The 27,215-nt window shown below is 45.8% G+C and overlaps 1 protein-coding gene across 2 annotated transcripts; it reads left to right on the top strand.

Annotated features, from left to right (window-relative positions):
• The first annotated feature begins 1,062 nt into the window (after positions 1-1,062).
• On the top strand, positions 1,063-27,215 carry LOC147917873 (putative NBPF family member NBPF5). 2 transcript variants are annotated; one of them, XM_087440655.1, is made up of 13 exons: positions 1,063-1,192; positions 6,376-7,249; positions 7,626-7,807; positions 16,354-16,567; positions 18,586-18,688; positions 19,495-19,709; positions 20,648-20,699; positions 21,536-21,711; positions 22,744-22,795; positions 23,628-23,803; positions 24,836-24,887; positions 25,730-25,905; positions 26,935-27,215. In XM_087440655.1, exons 3-13 carry the CDS (start codon positions 7,709-7,711, stop codon positions 26,988-26,990), a joined length of 1,371 nt encoding a protein of 456 aa, XP_087296781.1. In that variant the 5' UTR covers positions 1,063-1,192; positions 6,376-7,249; positions 7,626-7,708; the 3' UTR covers positions 26,991-27,215. The 2 variants fall into 2 exon arrangements, with proteins under 2 accessions (XP_087296781.1, XP_087296786.1); XM_087440660.1 differs by having other exon boundaries at positions 7,629-7,807.

Below are 27,215 nucleotides of genomic sequence, written 5' to 3' on the forward strand. Positions count from 1 at the left end.
TCACTACCACACATCATACAGGCAATTCGGCAGAGTCAGGAAAACGGCAGAGATAAGAAAATACCAGGTACAGCCGGACGGACCACCGCACCCTGAGGGAGCACGCCCCTGCAGAGGACATCTCTGGTATCACATTTGGAAAACTGCTTCCTGCCGCCCTGCCGGACCCTTGTATTCCTTACCGTGTGCATTCACGGTCTCAAGCACCTCCCCCACACCAGCCCCGGAGCTCCAGCACACAGAAGTTGTTGCAGATTCAGCAACAGTCCCGCACTCCGTCCCCCCGGGTCAGGAAGTCACCTAGAGCGTGAGTAACGGGCGCCTAAACGGCGGACCCCGGAACTGCCTCATCTACAGAAGACACGCCCTACCCGGCATCATTGGCTCTTGCCTGCCTTCCGCCCCACGCCCCGCCCCCGGCCGCATCTCGCCTCCCAATCCATCGTCCCTGCCAATGGCGGGTCAGCAGACAAGCCGGGAAGTGGTGTCCTCACCCGCCAGGTTTAGGCTGACTGTCGACTCCTAGGCCTCGTCCCTGTGGATGCTGCTTCATCCAGAGACAGGTTTAGAAAAAGAGCTCTTGAAAATGAAAAGCATCATAGTAGGAATAAGGACAACAAGAAAAAAGATTTGCAGGATCATGCTAAGGACGTATTCCAGAAATCAGAGCAAAATCTTGAAGGGAAGAAAGGGAGAAGAAACATAAACCCAAAGGCATGTCTGGTAAGGCCAGATATGAAAACAGGATTTTCAGAGAACAAAGAGCTGTTCAAAAGGTGTCCGGTGGCGAGTGGTGAAGTTCGTGAGCTCTGCCTTGGGGACCCGGGTTGGCCTGTTCAATCCTGGGCTTGGACTGACCCGCACCGCTTGTCAAGCCATGCTGTGGCAGCGTCCCACATACAAAATGAGGAAGATGGGCACAGATGTTAGCTCATGGCTAATCTTCCTCAGCAAAAAGAGGAAGATGGGCAAGGGATGTTAGCTCCGGGCCGATCTTCCTCAGGAAAAAAAGAGAGAGAGAGAGAGCTGTTATAACAGTCCCTCCTCACTAGGGAGAAGGAGTTGGAAGCAGTACACAGTTTAGTGGGAATAGGAAGGGAGGGAAGGGCCATGCACCATTGTAGGAGGAGACCCCACAGAGCCTGCCAAGTCCTTCATGCCTTTGGCTGAGGTCGCTGGACACCAAAGCCAGGTAACAGCCTTTGCTACCAGATCCAGAGAGAAGCATTCCAAAACACCATGTGTTTAAGTTGGGGGGGATAATGACATCTATATTTTGACTAATCTCTTAGGAAATGTAGCATTTTATTTATTAAATTGACTATTTTTATTGAAGTAACGTCTGTTTATAACATTATGTAAATTTCAGGTGTACATCATTATATTTTGACTTCATGCGTAGACTACATCGTGGTCACCACCCAAAGTCTAGTTGCCGTCACCATACACCTGTGGCCCTTTACCCCTTTCGCCCTCCCCCCACCCCCTTCCCCTCTAGTAACTAACAATCTGTTCCCTGTGTCTATGTGTTTGTTAGTTTGTTTATCTTCCACATGTGAGTGAAATCATTTCCTTTTGAATATGGTCACATGAGAGTCCTGTACCTTTATCGCCAACAGGAGATTCCAGTTCTTATATCACATTACGGTAGGTGTAGATATCGCCACAGGACTCTTGGGCTCTTTCTCTGGAGCTGGTGGTGTTCCACAAGGCAGAGGAGCCCTGCTGCAGCAGCTTGGGGCTAGAAAGACCTGGCATAGAGGCCCGGTGCCTGCCTTTCCTTGAGTAATAGGTGAGCTCATTCATGTGTTCACTGAAGGGTTGGTGGTTCAAGCTCAGCTACAGATACCGGAGTTGACTGATTCCAGGTTCTTTGAAGCTATGTTTGGGCTGCACATTCTCTCTTAACTAGCTTCTCTCTTAACCTTATCCTCAATCTCTACTTTAAATCAGACATGGAAAAATCCTGCCTGAACTCTGAAGGTTCATGTTAGTTGCTAAAGGAGTTTGGTAGAATTGTTAAGGGTAAAAACAAGTTTTGGAGTTCCAGAGCCTACGTTTCTTACAGACAGTGTGTACAGCCTTTCTTCCCAAGGCTGGGTTTTTACAGCTGCTCATCCCTGGAAACCTGGTGTCGAGTCCCTTAAGCCAAATCATCAGGAACACACCTCTTGTTAAACAAGTTGGATTTTTTATTGCTTGGAGCCAGAAAGAACACACCCCGTGGTCTGAGTAAGAGAGTGTTAGAAAGAACCTATTCTAGGATTGGGGCTTTGGTTGCGTGATTTGGGGGAGGATGGGAGGAAGCAGAGTTTGTTCTATATTGAATACTGTAGTCAGCGTGGACAATTCTATGATTGGAGTAAAGAAGTAACAGTCATTTCCTTATGAATACAGGAGGGTGTTTGGATTTCATAGGTTGCACAGTGACCTTGTTTTTGTCTGTGCCTGGACGAGCTAGCCTTGTTTTGTTTCATTTTATCAAGGTTTCAGGGTAATCGTGTCTGAGGCTGATGTTCTGTATCTGAGATGATTTCCAACAGGAGAACAAAATGGTCAGGCTGTGAGTGTCAGATCAGTGCAGGGCTTCAGAGGCTGGTATTTTTCTATCTCACTGGAAATCCCTAAAATAGAGGACAAGAAAAGAGAGCACTCGGGTCTCACAAGCTGTAGGGGCAAACCTGACTGGGTGACAGTGTTACTTTGACCAAGTTTCTTGAATTTTCTGTGGCTCAGTTTCTCATTTTAAATGGGTCAAATAGGAGTTCTTCCTACATGGTTTGGCCTAGGTTTACATGAGATGTGCAGGTAAAGCATTGAGCCCAGTGCCTGGCTTGTGAATACTTGGTACATATTAGCTCCTACCATCCATCACCATCAGCATTTTTGTTATCTGCCTTGTTCTTTGAAACAACTGCAGACCCTTTCAGGGTATGGATGGACCTTTCTAAATAAAGGTTCTCCAATTGACGGACATGAAATTAGTTCCAGTCTTTATTGTTAGACACAAAGCTGCAGTGGACATTTGTATATCTATATCTATATCTATATATCTCCATCATAGCTTGTGTAAGCATGTCTCTAGTATTTATCCTTGGGAAGAGAATTGCTCAGTTTAGAAATATATTTGTATATATCTAATTTTGGTAAATTCTGCCCTATTGCCTTGCAAAGAAGTTTTACCAATTCGTATTTTCAATCATTTATGAGAATATTCTTTTCTCCACCTTCTTGCCAACACTGGATAGCATCTGTACCTACCATTTATTTTTGCCAACACTTAAGCCCTTATGGAGAGATTTACTCAATGAGTTTACATTCATTGGCCTAACTTAAGTGACATCCTGGAAAAGCTAAAATCAATAGGACTTTTTTCTGTTCTCTTCTATTTTATGACTGCTCTGTTCTCTCAGATGATCTGGGCCCAGAGCAATGCAAACACATCACTCCTGCTTGTCGGATGCTCCTGCCTGTTGGTTTCACACACTGTTCTGGATGTTGAGGGTGAGGGGCTGGGTCACAGAAGAGGTTTGAGGTTGAGTTTACCTGACTGCCCTTGACAGAGAGCCCAGGCTGCAGTGAACTGGGTACCCACTCACCCTGAGAAGTGAGGTTTCCATGATTGGGCTTGAGCAGAATACGAAGTTGGAATACAGAGACTTTTAAATTTTCATTAGAATAGGCCTTGAAAAATAGATCTTTTCTTTATTTCTAGTCCAAATAAGTGGAGAGATTGCATTCAAAGGACTTTGTTTGGGGCAGGCCCGTGGCTTAGTGGTTAAGTGCGCGCACTCTGCTGCTGGCGGCCTGGTTCAGATCCCGGCGTGGACCGACGCACTGCTTCTCGGGCCGTGCTGAGGCCGCATCCCACATACAGCAACTAGAAGGATGTGCAGCTATGACATACCACTATCTCCTGGGGCTTTGGGGGAAAAATAGAAAACTAAAAATTCAAAGGACTTTGTTTGGGGAACTTACTATAGTGGCTGTTTCGCTGCTCTCCTTGAATTGGTTCGCCTGTGCTGGTAACTGGCACTTGTTATAAAACCTTGTCTGGTGAGCTCAGGAGAACAAGGAGCTAAAAATAATCTGCCATAGGGAATAGAGACAGTCGATGGATTCGCAGATAATGTTACGTGGAGCTAAGTATTGTACCCTCTTTCTTCTTTTAGAGGTTTGGTTGGTAGCATGAAAGAGACATTCCTCCAGTGCCTGAAATGCTCCTTCATAGTGCCCTTTGCATTACAAAGGCTTGGGAATAGTCACCTGAAGGTGAGCTCACCATTCTTGCTGTGGTCTTTGATTTTTTTGCTTTATAGGGATTAGCATACAACTTTCTGAAAATTGAGAAATCAGGAGAGTAGAGATAAGTATCTGAATTAGTTTCCTATTGCTGCATATTAACAGATTACAAAATCAGTGGTTTAGAACAACACATGTTTGTTGTCTCACAGTTCTGTGGATCAGAGTCTGGAATGACGTGGCTGGGTTCTCCGCCACAGAATTGGTGGTGTGTCCTCCCGCCGAATAGGTCTGACATTGACCGCCTTGTTTTTCTGACTGTGTCCCATGAGGGGCTGCCCTCGTGATCCCATGCTCTTCTGGGATCCTCTTTGAAGACCTGATTTCTGTCAGTCATGACTTCTTTCAGCTCACTTAGGTGGCTTAGGAGAAAGCCTAGAACTGTGGAGCCCCAGAACTGATCTCTGCCATCTCTTTCTCCAAGAGGAGAATAAAACAGTAGAGGTCTTCCTAAAGAAATGACCCCTCTGATGGCTGAGAGCCCCCAGTGATTAGAGCAGAGGAGAAAACCTAGAGGACAAGGGAGGCACTGAAAGCGCAGGCTGGGGAGGGAGGGGCCTCTTTGTGTCCCACGTCGGGTAGGAACTCTTCCTGGAAAGGGGACATTTCCCATTGAAAGGCCAGCTTGGACAAGGGACTTGCTGGTCTCAAGCTGAGTTGTTCTTGTTACCACTGGGGCTCTCAGAGTCTCCATCCTTGGCTTGTTTTTTTTTTTTTTTTTAATGGTGTGGCTTTTTCCTTGCATGAGAATCTCCTTGGAATTTCTGTCTGAAGTGCAGTTTCTCACACCTTATCCCCAGAGGATTTTGACAAGCACCGCGTTGACTCTGAAGTAGGTGTTCTTTAGCTCTGCAGCTGGTGCCCAGGGATTGGAGCCCTGTCTCCTGCCTAATATCGCATTTAGTCATCCAACACTCTAGTGGTCAATGCTGCTTCTCTATTTAACATTAGACATTCTTCTCTCTCATACTTGAGATAAACATGCTCAAAGCAGGTAATGAAATCATCCACTAAAGCATACTTGGTCCATGGTGGAGTTGGTATTTGAATCTTTGACTGCTTTTCCTAAGTCTGTGCTTTTATCCAGCATAGACCTAGGATAGGATTTGATTAGAAATGTGGTAGGGTGCCGGCCTGGTGGCGCAAGCTGTTAAGTGCGCAGGCCCGCTGTGGCGTCCGGGTTCGCCGGTTTGGATCCCTGGCATGCACCGACGCACTGCTTGGCAAGCCATGCTGTGGCAGTGTCCCATATAAAGTGGAGGAAGATGGGCATGGATGTTAGCCCATGGCAAGTCTTCTCAGCAAAAAGAGGAGGATTGGCAGATGTTAGCTCAGGACCGATCTTCCACACAAAGAAAAAAAAAAAAAGAAATGTGGTTGGGAGTGGAAGACATCAGTACAAGTTAGTTGTTCTTGCTAACTGTTATTTATGTACTTGACAAGTATTTACTGACTATTTTATCTGACAGAGTCTTGTGGAGGCACTGGGGACACGGGGTGAATGGGCAGACGGAGTGCCCGTTCTCAGGAAGATGAGCTTCTGGCACAAGAGCTGGACATTTTACAGATAATCACATAAATATATTTTAATTATGGCTATGATAAATTTTATTTACTACTTATGTGTTCCTTGGTCCCATTGTGTCAGCCAGGTTTGAAAACTGACTGAGTATAAATAATAGGACTACAGAACTGTGAATAAAAGATTTGTTCCCAGAAAGTTCCTTCAGATATTTTAGTTGGAACAGTGGAAATCCTGATGTTTGATCCATTGTCCCTGAAATTCAGATGTGGGTTCCTGGAGGGAGTGATAGGTACTTTGGACAGGGAAGATTGTGGCCAAGGCTTGTCTGGGGGCCCTGCTGCCATCAAGTGGTGAGGGAGTGTGGGAAAATCTCCTAGTCTCTCTGGGCCTCAGTTTCCCATCAGTAAGATAACATTGTTCAAATTCTCCAAAGTCCCTTCCTGCTCACTTTTCTCTGAGTGCATGTGGGACTGAGATGCATGTTAAATGTGCCCTGGGAACTGCAGGTGAGACTGGGCCTTGGTCTCTTCTCTGTGTGTCTCCTGTAGGAGCCTGAGCTGAGCCCACACCCTGAAAACACAGAAATGAGGGAGCAGATGGAAGAAAGAAAATCAGCAGGTTGGGAGTATGATAATAACCCAAAGAAGGTGAAGGTACTGGTGGAGCAGGTGGTTGCCAAAGGAGGTGAGAATAAGGACAAGTTGAGTTCAGGAAATCAAGGGAAACTGAGGAATGAGTACAGCATCATCCACTCTTCAAGGAGCAGCCTGAGCTGAGCGGTGAGGACTGGGAGAGTAACTTACTCCACAGAGAACCTGTGCTCCTGCCAAGGAGATCCAAGGATGGATCAGGGTTGGTTTCTACTGCTGGGAAACACCAATTCCAAGAGGAGGATGATGGGACCCCAGAGACTCTTCCCCAGACCCCCGGCCTCAACCTCAGAGCTGCTGTTACAGTGGATGCCCTTCAAGCAAGCGTGGGCTTAGAGGGATAGATGGTATTTGGAGAAGGGTTGGAGATGTCCATTCTTACCTTAAACAATTGTGCCCTCAAGTCAGGAGGGGCCAGGGTACGGGGACCCTTGCATCTGAAGCAGTGATAGTAATATTCTTCTGCATTTATGGTTGAGAAAGGCTTTAGACACAATATGTCTTAAATATTTGTTCAATGCCTAATTTTCCTTATGCTATGTTAAGAACTTGGAGTTTGCATTTCAATAATATTTCCCTAAGGAAATCAAAGCAGTGAGAGGAAGAATATGAAGAGATAGTTTCAACAAAATGTGATAGGTCTCCTAAACTGGGGAGTTGTGGCAGCCCAGCTGATGAGAGAGTTGGCCAAGGACATCTCTTCCTAATGACAGGGTGAACCATTGTGAGCAATCCCTGAGGGCAATCCCTTCTTCATCAGAGCTGACCACAGGTGAGTGTCCTAGGACGTGGGGAGGGTAGGGCAGACCCCAGTCTAAGGAAGGATTTGCTACATCCTGGGAGAAAGCAGAGCATCCCTGACGGGACATTTGGGACAGGAATGTAGTTGAGATGACTGGAGATTTGCAGCCACTTTTATTCAATCGGTTGAACAAATGTCGCTGAGAGCCTTCTCAAGTGCTTGACTGGCTGCTAGGATCATGAAAACAGAGATGAATAACATATTATCCCAACTTTCAGAGAGCTCTCAGTGTAGTAACCAGGAAGTTATGAGAAGTGTAGTGGTGGTGGGTTCATTGGAGGAACTGGCCAGTGCTGGCCAGGGATGACCTCAGTGGTTGTCCTGGACCCCCTTCTGCTTTTCCCAGCAGCTGGATGACCTGTCTGGGTCCACGACCCCAAACCTCAGCCAGACTGCAGCCTCTCAGAATACAGCCAACACCTGGGCTCCATGCTGGCTGCAAGCCCTCAACACTGCCAAGGTCTCCAGAGGAAACTGCTGATATCAGTCGCTACTGACTGTGTCCTGGCCAGCTGGAGAAATCAAGAGGCAAGTTTAATAAGTCTTTTTCTTATTATTTCTTATTTTTCTTTTTTTGTTGAGGTAACATTGGTTCGTAGCATTATATAGATTTCAGGTATACATCATTATAATTCAACTTCTGTATACACCACATCATGTTCACCACCGAAAGTCTAGTTTCCATTCATCACTATACAAATGGGTGGATTTAAAAATCATTATGCTCCATGAAGGAATGCAGACATGAAAGAACACGTGTATAGTTCCATGCATACAAAGTTGTTAAAGATGCAAACACATTTGTAATGACAGTGGTTGCCTGGGGCTGAGGGTTGAGGGAGTGATGGACTGCAAAGGGCCCAAAGAATGCTGTGAGATCATGGAAATGCCCTGTGTCTTGATTGTAGCAGTAGGTTCATTAGTGTCTACATCTGTCAAAGTTCATTTAATTGTATACTTTAAAGTGGCGCAGTCTATTGTATCTAAAGTATACCTCAATGGCATTCATATAATAATCTATTGCATTTCTCCATACTAGACTGAGTGTTTCAAAAATGAAATCCATAAAACACAATACAGATTAACATTCACAATCACTAAATGCTTAAGAACACATATAACAAAGACCCCGGAAAACTATTGCTGAGAGAAATGAAAGAAGACTACATAAATAGAAAAATATATATCAAATTCATAGATTAGAAGATTCAATATTGTTAGAATGACAAATCAACATTGTTCCAATTAACGTTGTAGCAGGCATTTTGGGGGAAATTTACAAGCTAATTCTCAAATGTATGTGGAAATCAAAGTACCTGGAATAGCCAAGACGACATTGAAGAAGAATGAAGTGGGAGGACACACTCTACCGGATTTCAAAACTCCCTTGAAAGCTACAGTAATTAAGACACTATAGTATTGGTGGAAGTAGACACAACACAAATATATCATGTGAGAGAGTAGAGAGTAAGAAATTGATCCCCACTCGTATACAATTATTTGGCTTTTTGAAATAAAGTCACCAATTAACTTCAGTGGGGTAATGAAAGAGTTGTTTGCTAAAAAGTGCTAGAATGAAGGCCTATTTATTTAGAAATAAATTAATATTCACAACCACCTTCCACCACACATTGAGTTAATTGGAGATGTGAAAGTTAAAATTATAAAGCTTTTGAAAGAAAAATGGAAATATTCTCACGAACAAGGCAAAGGCAGAGAAGTCTTAGACGTAACACCCAGGCACTCACCATGGATGAAAATTTGAAGGCCAAACGGAACTGGTTTCTAATGCTCACTCCTCTCCTCACTAGATTGTGGCCTTGGAATATGTTTTAATCTTTCTGAGCTTTTTTTCTCGTAAAGAAAAGGATAAAACCTGACTAATAATATAGTTCTTAGGGTTAAATATAATCACTTGAACAATAATAGACACTAAGAAAATATTTGACTTGGAGTCCTCCTTTACCCACTTTAAATTTGGAGACATAAAAAAATTGGCAGAGAACAGATAAGACATTCTAAAATAAGTACTTTCCCACTGTTTCTAGAAAGAAGTCGTGTATGTAGTAAAAGGAATGAGAGAGGAACGAGAGCCTCTTGAACAGCCATCCCCACACCCTGAAGCAGGGCTAGTTTCCATGTAAGACCAGAGATGGAAATCTTGACCAGATCAGCCCCACAGTCTTCCCTGTCTGGAATGAAATGAGGAAGTCCATTAGCTTTAGAACAACCCGGACTCCCAGGTGTTCCTCAGAAAGACACTCAATCAGTTGCTCAACTCTAAAGATATTGAACAGTTTTTGACACCAGGAGAGGTCAAGGAGAGGGTGAACCAGCTGACCAGGACTCTCACCTGAGTCAAAGCCGGGATAGTCATACATACCATTTCCCAGATCTCTCTAACAGCACATGGATGCTCCAGTGAAGTGGGTGGCAGACCTGTGAGTATCAGTCAGGAGACATCTATATCAATTTACAGGAATCAAAATTCAAAAATACGCCTGTACCCTAACTCAGAAAAGTTCTTATTCAAAGCAATGTGGTGAAGAAAACATAGGTGTAAATCTCTGTAATCTTTGATTACATAATGATTTCTTAGATATGACAGGTAAAGCAAAAACAACCGATGAATAAATAGATAAATTGGACTTCATCAAAATTAAAATCTTCTGTGCTTCAAAGGATGCTAACAAAGAAGTGAAAAGACAACCCTGAGAATCAAAGAAAACAGTTGCAAGACAGATATCTGACATATCTAGTATCCAGAAAATAGAAATAACTCTTACAACTCAACCATAAAAAGACAAATAATCCAGTTAATCAATGGAAAAAGGATTTGTATGGACATTTCTCCATAGAAGATGTACAAATGTCCAATAAGCACATGAAAAGATGTTTAACATGATTAGTCATTAAGAAAATAGAAATCAAACCCACAATGAGATACCACTTCACACCCACTAGTATGGCTGTAATAAAAAGAAGGGCGATAACAAGTGTGGAGGGGGATGTGGAGAAATTGGAATCCTCATGCATTGCTAGTGGGAATGTAAAAAGGAGCAAATGCTTTGGCAAACAGTTTGTCAGTTCCTCCAAGTTACAAAGAGTGTTGACATAGATATAGCAATTCCACTCCTAGGTATGTCTCAAGAGAATTGAAGACACATGGTCACAAACAAACTTGTATGTGAATATTCATAGCAGTAAAAGTAGAAACTACCCAAATGTCCATCAACTGATAAATGCACAAAATGTAGGCTAGTCATAAAATGAAATCTTGTTCAAGGATAGAAAGAATAAAGTACTGATACATGCCAAAATATATATTAACTTTGGGAAGATTTTGGTAGAAATGAGGTATAGGCAGGAAGCACCTACTTGGAAAGACCTGACACAGAGTGAATTGCAAAATGTGGGAGGGGCTTTGGGGTGGAGGGCCTCTACCTGACAGCCTGCTCCAGCACTTACAACAAGGGGACCTGGGGCGAGTTACAAACCCTGTCTGTGCCTTGGTTTCTTCATCAGCAAACCAGGGAAAGGTAATGCTTTCCTCACAAGTCGATAGTGACGATTAGAAGTAATAATATATATGAAATAATCATTCCACAAACTGTGAGGAAGGTTGATGATATCAGTAGGTCCTCAACCTGACTGCACATCTGAGTAACTTTAACAAATAGATTCCAGGCCCCCCCTCAGCCCACTGAATCAGAATCACCACAAATGAAGACTCTGACCTTGTATTTGTACTAACTCTCCCAGGTGATTTTTTTTTTTAAGAATTTAAATAGGTTTAATTCTCCAAACCCAATAGAATTACTTGCAAGGTTGTTGAAGAGTTTTGTACATTTGACCATGGAGTGATCTATGAAAGTCAAATGTTTCAATCCAGAACTCTGAGACACAGGAGTTCTAATAAAATAGTGAGCAAAACTGTAAAATGTTGATACAAAAGGCTCAAAACATAAGAAGCTTTGGTTGGCTAGAGTTTTGGCTGAGAGGAAAGTTGGCTTCCTAGGAACGACATGAATTCCTTCCACATCAGGCATCAGGAGCCACAGCATCGAAGGCACTGGCAACAGAGCTGGCACTTGAGATGGCAGACGTCTTTGTCATAGAGTCCTTGGTGACTTCATGGCATAGTTGCCCCTTTGGTTGTCTGCAGCTACCAGATTGACCAAAATGGTAGGTGCACCTTGGTGACCAGGAGGAGGAGTTCCTGGAATGCAGATGCAACCCCCCTTTGGAAATTCCCAGAGCTATTTCAAAGGAATTTGAACAGAGTTGGGGTTCTTAAGAAATTAGTGGGAGCAGAACCATGAACATTCTATTTTGTAGTGTTGTTATAAGTCTTCAGTCAAACCCATTCTCCTTGGTTTTTCAGAGATATTATTGCCCCTTGTTGTGAGCCTATGATGCTGATAGAGTTAATGTTCCAGGCAATTTTTACATTTTAAAAAGGCATTCCTATGGGATGTTTTGAACCAATGGGATGAATTCCTTTTTTTTTTTTTTTTTTTTTTGGTGAGGAAGATTTGCCCTGAGCTAACATCTACTGCCAGTTTTCCTCATTTTGTCCTAATTTGTTTTTTTTGCTTGAGGAAGATTCACCCTGAGCTAACATCTGTGCCAATCTTCCTCTGTTTTGTGTCTGGGTCGCCATCACAGCATGGCCGCTGCCAAGTGGTGTGGGTCTGTGCCCAGGAACAGAACCTAGGCCGCTGAAGTGGAGAATGCTGAACTTAACCACTAGGCCACAGGGCCAGCCCAGTGGGATGAATTCTTAACGGTAGAAATTTAGATGCTGCCAGGGTATGCTTTAGCAGAAGACCATATCCCTGTTCCTCTCATATTTCTCATAACTGGTGTTCCATCTCTGCTTGCCATTTATTTTCTGTTTTCATTTTTTGTAAATTAATATTTATTGAAGTAATATTGGTTTATAACATTATATAAGTTTTAGGTGTACATCATTATGTTTGGACTTCTGTATAGATCACATCGTGTTCACCACCAAAAGTCTAGTTGTCATCGGTCACCGAACATATGTGCCCCTTTACGCCTTTGCCCTCTCCCTTCCCCCATACCACTCTGGGAAACACCAGTTTGTTCTCAGTGTCTATGTGTTGGTTTGTTGTTTTTATTATCTTCCACATATGAGTGAAATCATATGGCATTCGACTTTCTCCATCTGACTTATTTCACTTAGCATAATAAATCTCAAGTTCCATCCATGTTGTTGCAAATGGCAAGATTTCATCTTTTTAGATGGCTGAGTAGTACCCCATGGTGTGTGTGTGTGTATATATATATGTGTACATATATATATCTCACATCTTCTTTATTCATTCATCCATTGATGATCACTTAGGTTGTTTCCAAGTCTTGGCTATTGTGAATAATGCTTCCGTGAACATAGGGGTGCATAAATCTTTTGGAATTAGTGATTTTTTTGTGTTCTTTGGATAAATACACAGAAATAGAATAGCTGGATTATAGGGTAGTTCTATTTTTAATTTTTTGAGGAATCTCCATGCTGTTTTCTGTGGTGCCTGCACCAGTTACATTCCCACCAGGAATATATGAGGGTTCACTTTTCTCTACAACCTCTCCAACAATTATTTCTTGGCTTTTTAGTGACAAGCATTTGAACACGCATGAGGTGATATCTCATTACAGTTTTGATTTGCATTTCCCTAGTAATTAGTGATGTTGAACATCTTTTCATGTGCCTGTTGGCCATGTGAACATCTTCTTTGAAAAACTGTCTATTCAGATCCTTGCCCATTTTTTAATCTGGTTGTTTCCATTTGTTTGTTTTGTTGTTGAGTTGTATGAATTCTTTATATATTTTGGATATCAACCCCTTATCGGATATATGATTTGCAAATATCTTCTCCCAATTGGTAATTGTCTTTTCGTCTTGTGGATGGTTTCCCTTGCCATGCTTAACTTCCCAACACATTTTATTTGTTGGTAAACTATGTTGTCTTCATGTTTTTAGATACACACAAGATTGAACAGTGAGAATTATGCTTAGACATTTTTTGGAAAGACACAGGTCGGTAGATCAGCACAAGCGTAGATAGCTATTGAGAGTGGCTGCTGAGGGGTGGTCCCCATCAGCGGTGACCTTCAGAAGAGACCGGGCAGCCTTGTTTGTCAGCGTGGCCTAGGCAACTGGAAGGCAGGGGCTCTTAGGATTCCATGACACCCCGCACCTTCCAATTCTGTTATGGCAACTCCAGACCGTTAACTGGCACACTGGGTGCTCTCTCCATCACTCTTGTCTGAGTCTGAGCTACAGGCAGTGCCTGTGGCTCTGAGCTCTGGCATCTTGACCCTTGTTTGGACATTTACGGACTCTCAAGTGTTGTGGGGTGTAAATCAAGTTGTTCCCAACTGTAAGGTAAGAATTCTTGTTTGATGTAGTCGCATTTGTTTACTTTTTTCTTCTGTTTCCCTTGCCTGAGGAGACATGATATTCAAAAAGATACTGCTAAGACCAATGTCAAAGAGCATACTGCCTATGTTTTCTATGGCTTCAGGTTTTCCTTTCAAGTCTTTAACGCATTTTGAGTTAATTTTCTGTGTGGTGTAAGATAATGGTCTACTTTCATTCTTTGAGTGTGGCAATCCGGTGTTCTCAATACCATTTATTGAAGAGACTTTCTTTTCTCTGTTGTAAGTCCTTGGATCCTTTGTCAGAAATTAGCTGTCCCTAGATGTGAGCGTCTATTTCTGGGCTCTCAGTTCTCTTCCATTGATCTGTGTGTCTGTTTCTCTGCCAGTATCAGGATGTTTTGATTATTATAGCTTTGTAGTGTATTTTGAAATCAGGGAGTATGATACCTCCAGCTTTGTTCTTTGTCTTAAGATTGCTTTGGATCCAAGTGATTCTTATAATGATCAACTTGGGGGTAGGGAAACATTGAGCTGTATAACTTTTACCCAAAACACAAAAGTAGGACAGAGCCGAACAACAAGGAGATTTTCAATCCAGTCTCTAAACCAGAGGAGAAACTGTTGGAGGACTGTAGAATGGAAGGGACCTGGCCCATCTGACCCCATTTTGACTTCACTCATTTTACAGCAGAGACATAAGCCCTTGGGGGCATATGACTGAGGCACCTGACAGTTCACCTTGAAAACAGTTAGAGCCCTACTTTCAAATTCTAGCTTGCTTTGGATAGAAGTTAAATTTCCCTCTTTTTTGCTCTTTGATGAGTCCAGTCTTCTCCAAGGCTCTCACCTTACAAAATAAATCCTATTATTACTCATTCAAACTTCAACAGTGGGGTTTAAGTAAGAAAATCTTATAAACATTCTACCCAAGTCCGTACAAGTTCAGGACAATACGGCCCAGTAGATCGCAGGCATTTGAGACATAAAGAAAAGCACGTCAGGCCCAACAGACACCAAAAAATAGATTTCTTGAAAGCTTTGGATGGATCTCACACACCAATATCGTTACACAGTGTTGTTGGAGGATGGCGTGGGGTGGGGAGAAGATGGGCTTCAAAAGCGGTTGATGCAGTCCTCTGTCCTTGACCTGGACATAAATGCTCAGTGGTACGTGGTCACACCCCTCTCACCCTCAGTTCAGGCAAGTCCAGCAGCTAAACTGAAGAGACCAGTGCCAGAGGGGGTCTCCCAAGTCTCAGGCTCACAAGACGCAGGTGGCAACAGATGACCAGAAAGTGAAGAGGACCTTCAGGGCATCACTTTCACTTCCCTGCCTGTCCCTCTCTCCTCAATCCCAGCTTCTCTGTCAGTGAACCCCACTGCACACGTACACTGTGAATCATCAACCATCCCTGACCCGTGACCTTGAACTTCCATGTTCTGTTAGAGGACTACAACCACAGCTCAATAGCATGATGACAATTCAAAGAGATGTGTCAAGCAATGTTCCATAGAAACTGCTCTTGATCCCTGTTCTGTTCAACATGTGAGTGAAATGAATGAAGACATAAAAAATAGCATCAGGTTTACAAGTCTTCCCAAAAGAAATGGCCACTACCCGTATTCAGGGTACACACATGAAGTATTGTAATCATTTTCATAGCTTGGAAAGAGCTCTTGTGGGACAAGAATGATATCCATGAGCGAGAAGTATGAGAGAGGTTATTTACTGACATTAAAAAAACAACAAAAAAGCAACCCACTCATAGAGAAGGATTTTAGGAGGTAGGGTTGTCACTCAGACTTCGGTTTAATGATAAGCCAACATGGTGCCCCAGTGAGGGGTAAGAAGTCGACATAAGACAGGGATGCAGCAAGTAGCCTGCTGAGAGAGTCAGGACAGAAAATAATTTTTAAATTAACTCTTCCTTCACTTAGTATCGTACTCTGGTTTTTGTCCTTTTTAATGGATGTAGAAAACACTGGAGAAGACCCAGAGAAGAACATCACGAGAATCTAAAAGTTTGACATCTTTCATGTGTGGAAAAGCCTTAAGATCTCTTTTAATTTAAAGAGAACGTGGGGTGACTTCATGCCAGTGCTTAAGAAAATAAAATTTGTCGAGAAACTGTTCTGTCTTGATGCTTTTAGATGCACACATGATTGAACAGGGAGAGTTGTGCTTAGAAATTTTTGGGAAAGAGACAGGTCGGTAGATCAGCACAAGGGTAGACAGCTATTGAGAGTGGCTGCTGAGGGGTGGTCCCCATCACTGGTGACCTTCAGAAGAGGCCAGGCAGCCTTGTTTGTCAGCATGGCCTAGGTAACTGGAAGGCAGTGGCTCCTAGGATTCCATGACACCCCACAGCTTCCAATTCTGCTATGGCAACTCCAGACCGTTAACTGGCGCGCTGGGTGCTCTCTCCATCACTCCTGTCTGAGTCTGAGCTACAGGCAGTGCCTGTGGCTCTGAGCTCTGGCATCTTGACCCTTGTTTGGACATTTACGGACTCTCAAGTGTTGTGGGGTGTTGATCAAGTTGTTCCCAACAGTAGGGTAGGAATTCCTGGATCAGGCCTGATGAAACCTGTTTGATGTCACTTGTTTTTTTGTATTGGTTTTTGTTTGATTTCACTTGTTTTTAACCTTATGTGTTTGGATTTCTCTAGCAGTCCCTGGCTCTACCTCTTCTGCCACACATCACCATGGCAGTATGTCTTAGCTCTGTGTCTGATCCGAGGGCAGAAATGACGGTCCATGAAATCAACCAAGAACTGCGTTCCCAGCTGGCAAAAAGCGAGCAGGACTTCCAAGACCTCATGGAGAAATTCCTTGTATCCCAAGCTACTACCTACTCTCTGGCCAAGGAGCTGCAGAAATATAGTAAGTCCTACAGGGCCATGGTCACCAAAGCGATGAATGATCACTGTCTTCCCTCTAAAAAACTGAACACTTTCCAGACTTTATCTTCTATTCCCTTTGTCCAAATAAATTTCATTCTGATCACAATCCAGGAAAGGTAGAAGTGGGCATTTTACCCTCAGTTTTCTGGCGATGGAGACACCGAGGCACAAAGAGTTTAGTAACATTTTCAGGTTTGCAGTGTGGTGTAGGGTGGAATTAGGATAAAGACCCAGATATGGATTGCTGGTGCAGCCGCACAACTGCCTGCTTCTCTCGGGAAAGGGCTAGACTGTTTCTCTCAGCATCCTTTCTGTCCTGTATCAGATCCTGCATCACTGTTGGCCTAAATGTCTGGAACTAATGAACTCCATCAGTTCAGACTTCTCTGAGGTCCCGGTGGCAAAGCACTGTGCTACTTACACTGCGGAAACGGGTGATATTCCACACTGGGGAAAACAGGTGATAGGACCTGCTTTAAAGGAGCTTAAAGATGAGGCTGCTCCTCCCTGAAACTGTGGTATCTGTGAGTGACGCCATCAAGACAGGGAACAGCCTGGTGAGAGGGAAGCCCTGCTTCCAGGGCACAGGCTCTTCTTCCTGAGTGCAAGGAAGCCATTGGATATCTGTGGTGAGGTTGAGGCTGTTTCTGTGGAAATCAGAGATTGCATACCACCCCCTCTGTCTCTCTCAGGTGGTGAACCCTCAGGGATGCAGGACAGCCAGCAGGTCCCGGTGACCTTGAGAATCTAGGCTGTGAGACATGTGCCCAAAGTGAGAATGAGGGTAGGTGGAGGAGACCCCTAGCCCCAGGAAAAACTCAAGCCAGTGTGTGAGGCAGGCCCTTCCCTCGCCCGGTCAGCCTCAAAATTGGAAGCTCGATTGCCTGTTCAGTAAGACTGGGCTGTAGTGATGAAAGGCATTGTGAGAACCTGGGCACCTGCACAATGGAGTGTTTAGAAGGAGTCTGGACACCTCTGAGCCTGAATTTGTGTCATGTCCTGCAATTGCTTTTCAATAAGTCATTGTGGAGGTGGTGATTAAAAATCACTGACACAGAGAAAAATTGAAGCCTGCCATTTAAAAATGTGAAGAGATGAGCTTTCAGGAAAGGACAAACTAAGTTTTAATTACATCTTTCCTTATAATCATAGCATAGCTGTAGGAAACAAATTTTGAAGATGATGAAGAAGAAAGATATCACTTAAGCCTGGGTGTCAAGGTAACATGGTGCAGTGGTGAAGAGCACGGACTCGGGGCCAGTCTTCCTGGGCTCCAATCCAAGCTGTGTATCTTTCTGAGCCTCAGATTCCTCCTCGGTTAATACGGTGCTATCATAGTACCTACTTCTTTGACTGGTTGCAATGAATCACGTGAGTGATTTCTGTAACGCTCCTAAAACAGTTGCTGTCACAGAGTAAACAGTACTTATTAGTTCTTCCTTCTGCTACTTTCAGTTTAACACAAACTTGATTAGTATCTGTGCATATTTCCTTCAGGAATTTATGGTCTAACGTATTATATTTTACAGAATTGCACCCACGTAAATTTTTTTATCTTTGAGGTACTTGTGCTTGAAATTCTGAGCTCAAGGGAACCAACAGTCAGTATAGTCCCCGGGGCTTTCCCAAGCATACAGGAAATCGCTACTCTGTGCGCCTGCTCAGTGTTTCCCTTAAGAGCCTGCAAGGCTTGGTAAAGTGGCCCAGGACTCAGGGTCAGTCTCAGGGGATGTGAATACTGACCTTGCCAAATACCAGTTAATCTGTCTAGTTACTTTCTGTGCCTTGGAGCTTCTCTTTCCTCAGCTCTAAAATGGGGAGTAACCAAATGCCGCGTAGTAGTTGGGAGGCTGAGGAATAAGATGTGGAAATCCCAGTGTAGAGCTTGGTGCTGCGGCTATGTCTGTCCCGGGATGGACCCTGCGTCCTCCCTTGAAGGCGGTGACCACAGCAGCATGGCCAGCTTTCCACTGAGCAGGCCTCTCTGTCTTTTCTCAGAGTGTGGAGAGTACCAAGACCTCGTTGAATCTGTGCTGGGGGAGAAGCTGCATCTTGAGGAGGGGAAGCTGGCAGAGCAGTGGGCGCTAGCTGAGAAGCTCAGGTAAGGGGAGGGCTGTGTGTGGGGAGGCTGGCGGGAAGGGGTAGGAATCTCTGAAGTGGGGCAAGGAGCAACTTTGGGCCAGCAGAAGGCAGAAATGTACATGGCAGGCACAGGTGCAGAAATATTTATAAAACAATTAGAGAAAAATAATTGGAAAATTATGGACCCCAATTATTCAGAGGCTCATTCACTCTTTTTTCAAAAATATAAATTATTGAACTGAAACTCACATGACATAAATTTGAACAAATTGGAGTGAACAATTCAGTGGCGTTTACTCCATTCACAGTGTTGTGCCATCGTCACCTCATTTACCTTTAACATACTCACCTCCTGATGCACTACAGTTTGTCATTTTTTCTTTCAAAAGAATGCTGTCTCCTGGACCCTGTCTTTCTCGTGTTCTTTCCAGCGAACACCAGCTGTCCTGTCCACATTTCTGTGTCTGGCTTGGTGTCCACTCACTGCATAATGCACTGTGTGTATTTTCACATAGAAACGGGCACGGCTGAAGTGAAGAACTGAAGAGATGTGTTTTTACAGCAGGTTTAGGAAGACGGCTGGCTTTGTTGATGAAGAAAACAGTGACTAGGATCTCCAGGAATCTTACAGGAGAACTCTCTGATCCAGAGGAAGCTTATATTTTACCTTCTTCTTTCTCTTTGCCACCGACAAGTCACCACACATGTGCCAGAATTCTCTGAGGACTCCTTGGAGGAAATTCCCACAGAAATCTTCTTGAAAACCTTTAGAATCTATCACTCATCCCTTTTGACTCTGAAATGTTCTCTTCTGTCCCACCTTAGGGAATACAATATCAGAATTCGAGATCAGGAGCAACAACTGACCGATTTACGGCACCGGGTACAGGAAGGGAGAGAAGTGTCGGTCCTACTCCATCAGCACCTCAGTGACCTCCTCACTCATGACGATCCTGAGGACGACCAGGGGCCAGGCTTCGGAGAGCAACTGGCTGAGGGATGCGGGCTGGCCAAGCGGCTTGCCAGTGTGCTCAGCTCAGGTAAGGTGGCCACAGGCCCTGAGTGCACTGAACTGCTCTCCAAGGTGCCTGGCTCACAAGAGACTCCACAGCTCCCCTTGTAATGTTTTGACAAGCCGTCCTGGTTTCCACACCACACTTGGGGCCATGATAGGGCCAGGACTGGCTGGGTGGGAACAGAGAGGAGATATTTACAGGGTGGAGGTCATGCTGCTCCAAGTGTCTGTTCCCTTCCTGATAGAGTGTGAGCTTTAGGGCAAGAGGCAGTGTTAGAGCACAGAAAAGAGGACATGACAGAGCGCTTGTTAGAGTGAAAAGAGACCTGGACTAAGCATGGGCTTTCCCAGGCTCTAGCCTGAGTGTTGACTTTGGTAACAGTGGGCGGGAAATTGGTTGTTACTTCTTCCATATCGATCTCCTTACCTGTACAATGGATCCAATAATCCGTTTGTGGTAGCTGTAGTCATCAAGCCTATACCTTGGCATTCGCCATCCCCAAGTGTGTCCGGCGTTTCTGCCTAGCTTGGAAATTCATTTGGATTCCAAGGCTTGTACATCCCCTCCATCACTGTACTCTCAGTGTAGGATTTGAACTGACCACTCAATGACTAGTGTGTCTGGTGAGAAAAGGCTGCATAGTGCAGTAATTCTGTGAGAATGCAGTTAAGCTTGTTCCCCAGAATATGTGAGGGAAAGATATCTGGGACTGTTGACACAGACCAGAGATACGGTGTTGTGATGAGGGTCTACCCGATCAGGGAGATGTTCCCAGTGGCTCAGGGTAGCAAATCACGAGGTTTCACAACACCGCACCTGAGGTCTACTGGAATATTGCTCTTACGGTATCCTGTTGTCACACTGAGGATAGTGATGTCCCTGTGCCAGGACTGAACGTTGGACGCTAATGTTCCAAGGGGGAACTGCTTAATGTGATGGACCCTTTGTCAATTTCTTTGTAGAAAACCATCCTGATCTTGGGGACGAGGAAGACCATCACCTCATGTCTTCCAGGTAAGTCTCCAGAACCCTGGACTTCAGTTTAAGGGGACATCTGGGGTTCTCAAATCCAGGGAAATCAGAAAGTGCTGACTAGACCTATTTCACCGCAAGTGTCCTGTCCGAAAACATGTCCTTTTCGACTGTGCGCCTTCCAGAGGCCAATTGCTTGATCTCTCTCCAATGTAGTCACCGGCAATCAGTTGATGCAGGTGTACTAACCAGCCAGAGGATTGCTTGCCCTGTCCCGTTCTCTCTTTGTGAGGACCACCGGCATGGGACGCAATTATGCCTCTGCCTGTTTGGCATTAGCACTGTGGCAGGTATTTCTTGGCCAAGGAGGTGATGAGTAAAAAAAAAAATCCATCACCTTCGACCGTATTGAGAGAAAGACACCTTGAAGCTTCCAGATTTCTAAGAGTCTCCAATGCTACCGGGGCCGCTGACTTGGCAAGTGTGCATAGCTTTCAAGAATGTTTCTGCAAAAGTGTTGACGCCACCTTTCTGGTTTTCTGAGAGTCGGTACGTCATGGCTCTTGTGTACTGGGGGAGCTCGGTCTCCTTGCTCACGAGCTCGTTTTCTGCTCAGTGCTCTGAGCACCCTCTGCTTGCTCTCTGTCTCTCTCTCTCTCTCTGTCTCTGTGTCTGTCTTTTCTCACACTCCCTATCTGGTCGTCCCTTTTCCACACTACTCTGGCCCCAGATAGAGGAGGATTGTTTCCTGTCCCTTGGCGAGGACTTCCCATTTCCTTTCTGTGGACGGATCCTTCTGCCTTCTGGGGAAACCAGCGCTAGGACAGTGTGTTTCCCAAACCCTCTTGTTTCAACTTTAGTCCTCCCTACCCCACCAGGCTGAGCAGGGATCCTCCACCGATGGGAGAGCTTCAGCTCCCGACACTGTCTCTCGACGAGTACTATGGGACATACTCAGTTGATGTTGGCCAATCGGACTCCTACTGGACTCAGACGAGCACCTCCGTGTTGTGCGTCCAGCAGGTGGAGGTCTGTTCTGTTCCGGCTGCAGCCAGTGAGTATTCCATCATGCAGGTCTTCAAGCTCCAGCTGGACTCCCTGCTCAGCCCACTTTCTTTGTACTCCACACCTCTGGCTGTGCAGACACACATTGAACTGAATCAGTTCTAGGACTGTGTTTGCAGCCCAAACAAGAGGTGGTTCAGGGAGCTGCGCTCCCTTCCTCATTCCCAGGATGCGCCCCGGTCATCCTGGCCCCACTCGCAGATCACTGGACCCAAAACTGGCATGACATCCTCAACTCACCTCTGCAGCACCAAGAGCAAAGGTTCTGTCCAACATGCTATTGGGCATGAAATGACTCTCCTCACCTTCAATGCTTTACGTTTCATGCCTGAAGCGTATCCCATCAGATTCTAGGCCTACCCAATGCGACTGGCATCGCTGTCAACGTCTCCATCAAAGCTGTACCTAGGCTTCACTGTTCTTCGCCCCGTTCTCTATCTCCTCTCTCTGGGCCTTCGTTCCTGTGCAGTCCACCGACGACCGACCCTAAACACCTCTACCGTTCCCTTGCTTGTGTGTTTCCCTGATGCTAGCCTATACCTTGGCATTCGCCATCCCCAAGTGTGTCCGGCGTTTCTGCCTAGCTTGGAAATTCATTTGGATTCCAAGGCTTGTACATCCCCTCCATCACTGTACTCTCAGTGTAGGATTTGAACTGACCACTCAATGACTAGTGTGTCTGGTGAGAAAAGGCTGCATAGTGCAGTAATTCTGTGAGAATGCAGTTAAGCTTGTTCCCCAGAATATGTGAGGGAAAGATATCTGGGACTGTTGACACAGACCAGAGATACGGTGTTGTGATGAGGGTCTACCCGATCAGGGAGATGTTCCCAGTGGCTCAGGGTAGCAAATCACGAGGTTTCACAACACCGCACCTGAGGTCTACTGGAATATTGCTCTTACGGTATCCTGTTGTCACACTGAGGATAGTGATGTCCCTGTGCCAGGACTGAACGTTGGACGCTAATGTTCCAAGGGGGAACTGATTAATGTGATGGACCCTTTGTCAATTTCTTTGTAGAAAACCATCCTGATCTTGGGGACGAGGAAGACCATCACCTCATGTCTTCCAGGTAAGTCTCCAGAACCCTGGACTTCATTTTAAGGGGACATCTGGGGTTCTCAAATCCAGGGAAATCAGAAAGTGCTGACTAGACCTATTTCACCGCAAGTGTCCTATCCGAAAACTTGTCCTTTTCGACTGTGCGCCTTCCAGAGGCCTATGGCTTGATCTCTCTCCAATGTAGTCACCGGCAATCAGTTGATGCAGGTGTACTAACCAGCCAGAGGATTGCTTGCCCTGTCCCGTTCTCTCTTTGTGAGGACCACCGGCATGGGACGCAATTATGCCTCTGCCTGTTTGGCATTAGCACTGTGGCAGGTATTTCTTGGCCAAGGAGGTGATGAGTAAAAAAAAAAATCCATCACCTTCGACCTTATTGAGAGCAAGACACCTTGAAGCTTCCAGATTTCTAAGAGTCTCCAATGCTACCGGGGCCGCTGACTTGGCAAGTGTGCATAGCTTTCAAGAATGTTTCTGCAAAAGTGTTGACGCCACCTTTCTGGTTTTCTGAGAGTCGGTGCGTCATGGCTCTTGTGTACTGGGGGAGCTCGGTCTCCTTGCTCATGAGCTCGTTTTCTGCTCAGTGCTCTGAGCACCCTCTGCTTGCTCTCTGTCTCTCTCTCTCTGTCTCTGTGTCTGTCTTTTCTCACACTCCCTATCTGGTCGTCCCATTTCCACACTACTCTGGCCCCAGATAGAGGAGGATTGTTTCCTGTCCCTTGGCGAGGACTTCCCATTTCTTTTCTGTGGACGGACCCTTCTGCCTTCTGGGGAAACCAGCGCTAGGACAGTGTGTTTCCCAAACCCTCTTGTTTCAACTTTAGTCCTCCCTACCCCACCAGGCTGAGCAGGGATCCTCCACCGATGGGAGAGCTTCAGGTCCCGACACCCTCTCTCGACGAGTACTATGGGACATACTCAGTTGATGTTGGCCAATCGGACTCGTACTGGACTCAGACGAGCACCTCCGTGTTCTGTGTCGATCTGGTGGAGGTCTGTTCTGTTCCGGATGCAGCCAGTGAGTATTCCATCATGCAGCTCTTCAAGCTCCAGCTGGACTCCCTGCTCAGCCCACTTCCTTTGTACTCCACGCCTCTGGCTGTGCAGACACACACATTGAACTGAATCAGTTCTAGGACTGTGTTTGAAGCCCAAACAAGAGGTGGTTCAGGGAGCAGCGCTCCCATCCTCATTCCCAGGATGCGCCCCTGTCACCCTGGCCCCTCTCGCAGATCACTGGACCCAAAGCTGGCATGACATCCTCAAGTGACCTCCGCAACACGAACAACAAAGGTTCTGTCCGACATCCTATCGGGCATGAAATGTCTCTCCTCACCTTCAATGCTCTACGTTTCATGCCTGAAACGTATCCCTTCAGATTCTAGGCCTACCCAATGCGACTGGCATCCCTGTGAACGTCTCCATCAAAGATGTACCTAGGCTATACTCTTCTTCGCCCCGTTCTCTATCTGCTTTCTCTGGGCCTTTATTCCTATGGAGTCCACCGACGACCGACCCTAAACACCTCTACCGTTCCCTTGCTTGTCAGTTTCCCTCATGCCAGTCTATGCCTTGGCATTCGCCATCCCCAAGAGTGTCCCGCGTTACTGCCTAGCCTGAAAGATGCGTTTGGATGCCAAGGCTCGTAGATCCCTTCCGTCAATCTACTCTCAGTGTAGGATTTCCACGGAACACTCGATGACTAGTGTGTCTGGTGAGAAAAGGCTGCATAGTGCAGTAATTCAGTGAGAATGCAGTTAAGCTTGTTCCCAGGATACGTGAGGGAAAAATCTGGGACTGTTGACACAGACCAGAGATACGGTGTTGTGATGAGGGTCTACCCGATCAGGGAGGTATTCCCAGTGGCTCAGGGGAGCGAATCACGAGGTTTCACAAGACCCCACCTGAGGTCTCCTGGAATATTGCTCTTACGGTATCCTGTTGTCACAGTGAGGATAGTGATGTCCCTGTGCCAGGACTGAACGTTGGACGATAATGTTCCAAGGGGGAACTGCTTAATGTGACTGACCCTTTCTGAATTTCTTTGTAGAAAACCATCCTGATCTTGGGGACGAGGAAGACCATCACCGCATGTCTTCCAGGTAAGTCTCAAGAATCGTGGGACTTCATGTTAAGGGGACATCAGGGGATCCAGGGAAGATCCAGGGAAATCAGAAAGTGCTGTCTAGACCCATTTCACCGCAAGTGTCCTATTCGAAAACTTGTCCTTTTCCACTGTGCACCTTCCAGAGGCCAATTGCTTGATCTCTCTCCAATGTAGTCACCTGCAATCAGTTGATGCAGGTGTACTAACGAGCCAGAGGATTGCTTGCCGTGTCCCGTTCTCTCTTTGTGAGGACCACCGGCATAGGACGCAATATGCCTCTGCCTGTTTGGCATTAGCACTGTGGCCGGTATTTCTTGGCCAAGGATGTAATGAGTAAAAAAAAAAAACATCCAACACCTTCAACAGTATTGAGAGAAAGACACCTTGAAGCTTCCAGATTTCTAAGAGTCTCCAATCCTACCGGGGACGCTGACTTGGCAAGTGTGCATAGCTTTCAAGAATGTTTCTGCAAAAGTGTTGATGCCACCTTTCTGGTTTTCTGAGAGTAGGTGTGTCATGGCTTTTGTGTACTGGGGGAGCTCGGACTCCTTGCTCACGAGCTCGTTTTCTGCTCAGTGCTCTGAGCACCCTCTGCTTGCTCTCTGTCTCTGTCTCTCTCTCTGTCTCTGTGTCTCTCTTTTCTCACGCTCCCTATCTGGTAGTCCCATTTCCACACGACTCTGGCCCCAGATAGAGGAGGAGTGTTCCTCTCCCTTGACGAGGACTTCCCATTTCCTTTCTGTGGACGGATCCTTCTGCCTTCTGGGGAAACCAGCGCTAGGACAGTGTGTTTCCCAAACCCTCTTGTTTCAACTTTAGTCCTCCCTACCCCACCAGGCTGAGCAGGGATCCTCCACCGATGGGAGAGCTTCAGCTCCCGACACTGTCTCTCGACGAGTACTATGGGACATACTCAGTTGATGTTGGCCAATCGGACTCCTACTGGACTCAGACGAGCACCTCCGTGTTGTGCGTCCAGCAGGTGGAGGTCTGTTCTGTTCCGGCTGCAGCCAGTGAGTATTCCATCATGCAGGTCTTCAAGCTCCAGCTGGACTCCCTGCTCAGCCCACTTTCTTTGTACTCCACACCTCTGGCTGTGCAGACACACATTGAACTGAATCAGTTCTAGGACTGTGTTTGCAGCCCAAACAAGAGGTGGTTCAGGAGCTGCGCTCCTTCCTCATTCCCAGGATGCGCCCCGGTCATCCTGGCCCCACTCGCAGATCACTGGACCCAAAACTGGCATGACATCCTCAACTCACCTCTGCAGCACCAAGAGCAAAGGTTCTGTCCAACATGCTATTGGGCATGAAATGACTCTCCTCACCTTCAATGCTTTACGTTTCATGCCTGAAGCGTATCCCATCAGATTCTAGGCCTACCCAATGCGACTGGCATCGCTGTCAACGTCTCCATCAAAGCTGTACCTAGGCTTCACTGTTCTTCGCCCCGTTCTCTATCTCCTCTCTCTGGGCCTTCGTTCCTGTGCAGTCCACCGACGACCGACCCTAAACACCTCTACCGTTCCCTTGCTTGTGTGTTTCCCTGATGCTAGCCTATACCTTGGCATTCGCCATCCCCAAGTGTGTCCGGCGTTTCTGCCTAGCTTGGAAATTCATTTGGATTCCAAGGCTTGTACATCCCTCCATCACTGTACTCTCAGTGTAGGATTTGAACTGACCACTCAATGACTAGTGTGTCTGGTGAGAAAAGGCTGCATAGTGCAGTAATTCTGTGAGAATGCAGTTAAGCTTGTTCCCCAGAATATGTGAGGGAAAGATATCTGGGACTGTTGACACAGACCAGAGATACGGTGTTGTGATGAGGGTCTACCCGATCAGGGAGATGTTCCCAGTGGCTCAGGGTAGCAAATCACGAGGTTTCACAACACCGCACCTGAGGTCTACTGGAATATTGCTCTTACGGTATCCTGTTGTCACACTGAGGATAGTGATGTCCCTGTGCCAGGACTGAACGTTGGACGCTAATGTTCCAAGGGGGAACTGATTAATGTGATGGACCCTTTGTCAATTTCTTTGTAGAAAACCATCCTGATCTTGGGGACGAGGAAGACCATCACCTCATGTCTTCCAGGTAAGTCTCCAGAACCCTGGACTTCATTTTAAGGGGACATCTGGGGTTCTCAAATCCAGGGAAATCAGAAAGTGCTGACTAGACCTATTTCACCGCAAGTGTCCTATCCGAAAACTTGTCCTTTTCGACTGTGCGCCTTCCAGAGGCCTATGGCTTGATCTCTCTCCAATGTAGTCACCGGCAATCAGTTGATGCAGGTGTACTAACCAGCCAGAGGATTGCTTGCCCT

Source organism: Ceratotherium simum, chromosome 2 (genome assembly GCF_057802395.1).
Source record: "Ceratotherium simum simum isolate JZ-2026a chromosome 2, ASM5780239v1, whole genome shotgun sequence".
Classification (NCBI taxonomy): Eukaryota; Metazoa; Chordata; class Mammalia; order Perissodactyla; family Rhinocerotidae; genus Ceratotherium; species Ceratotherium simum.

Coding starts and splice junctions, on each gene's coding strand:
- LOC147917873 (XM_087440655.1), top strand. CDS start 7,709: ATGCTGGCTGCAAGCCCTCAACACTGCCAAGGTCTCCAGAGGAAACTG. Junction 21,712..22,743: donor TTCTGTTCCGGCTGCAGCCA/GTGAGTATTCCA, acceptor ATTTCTTTGTAG/AAAACCATCCTGATCTTGGG. Junction 22,796..23,627: donor CATCACCTCATGTCTTCCAG/GTAAGTCTCCAG, acceptor CTACCCCACCAG/GCTGAGCAGGGATCCTCCAC.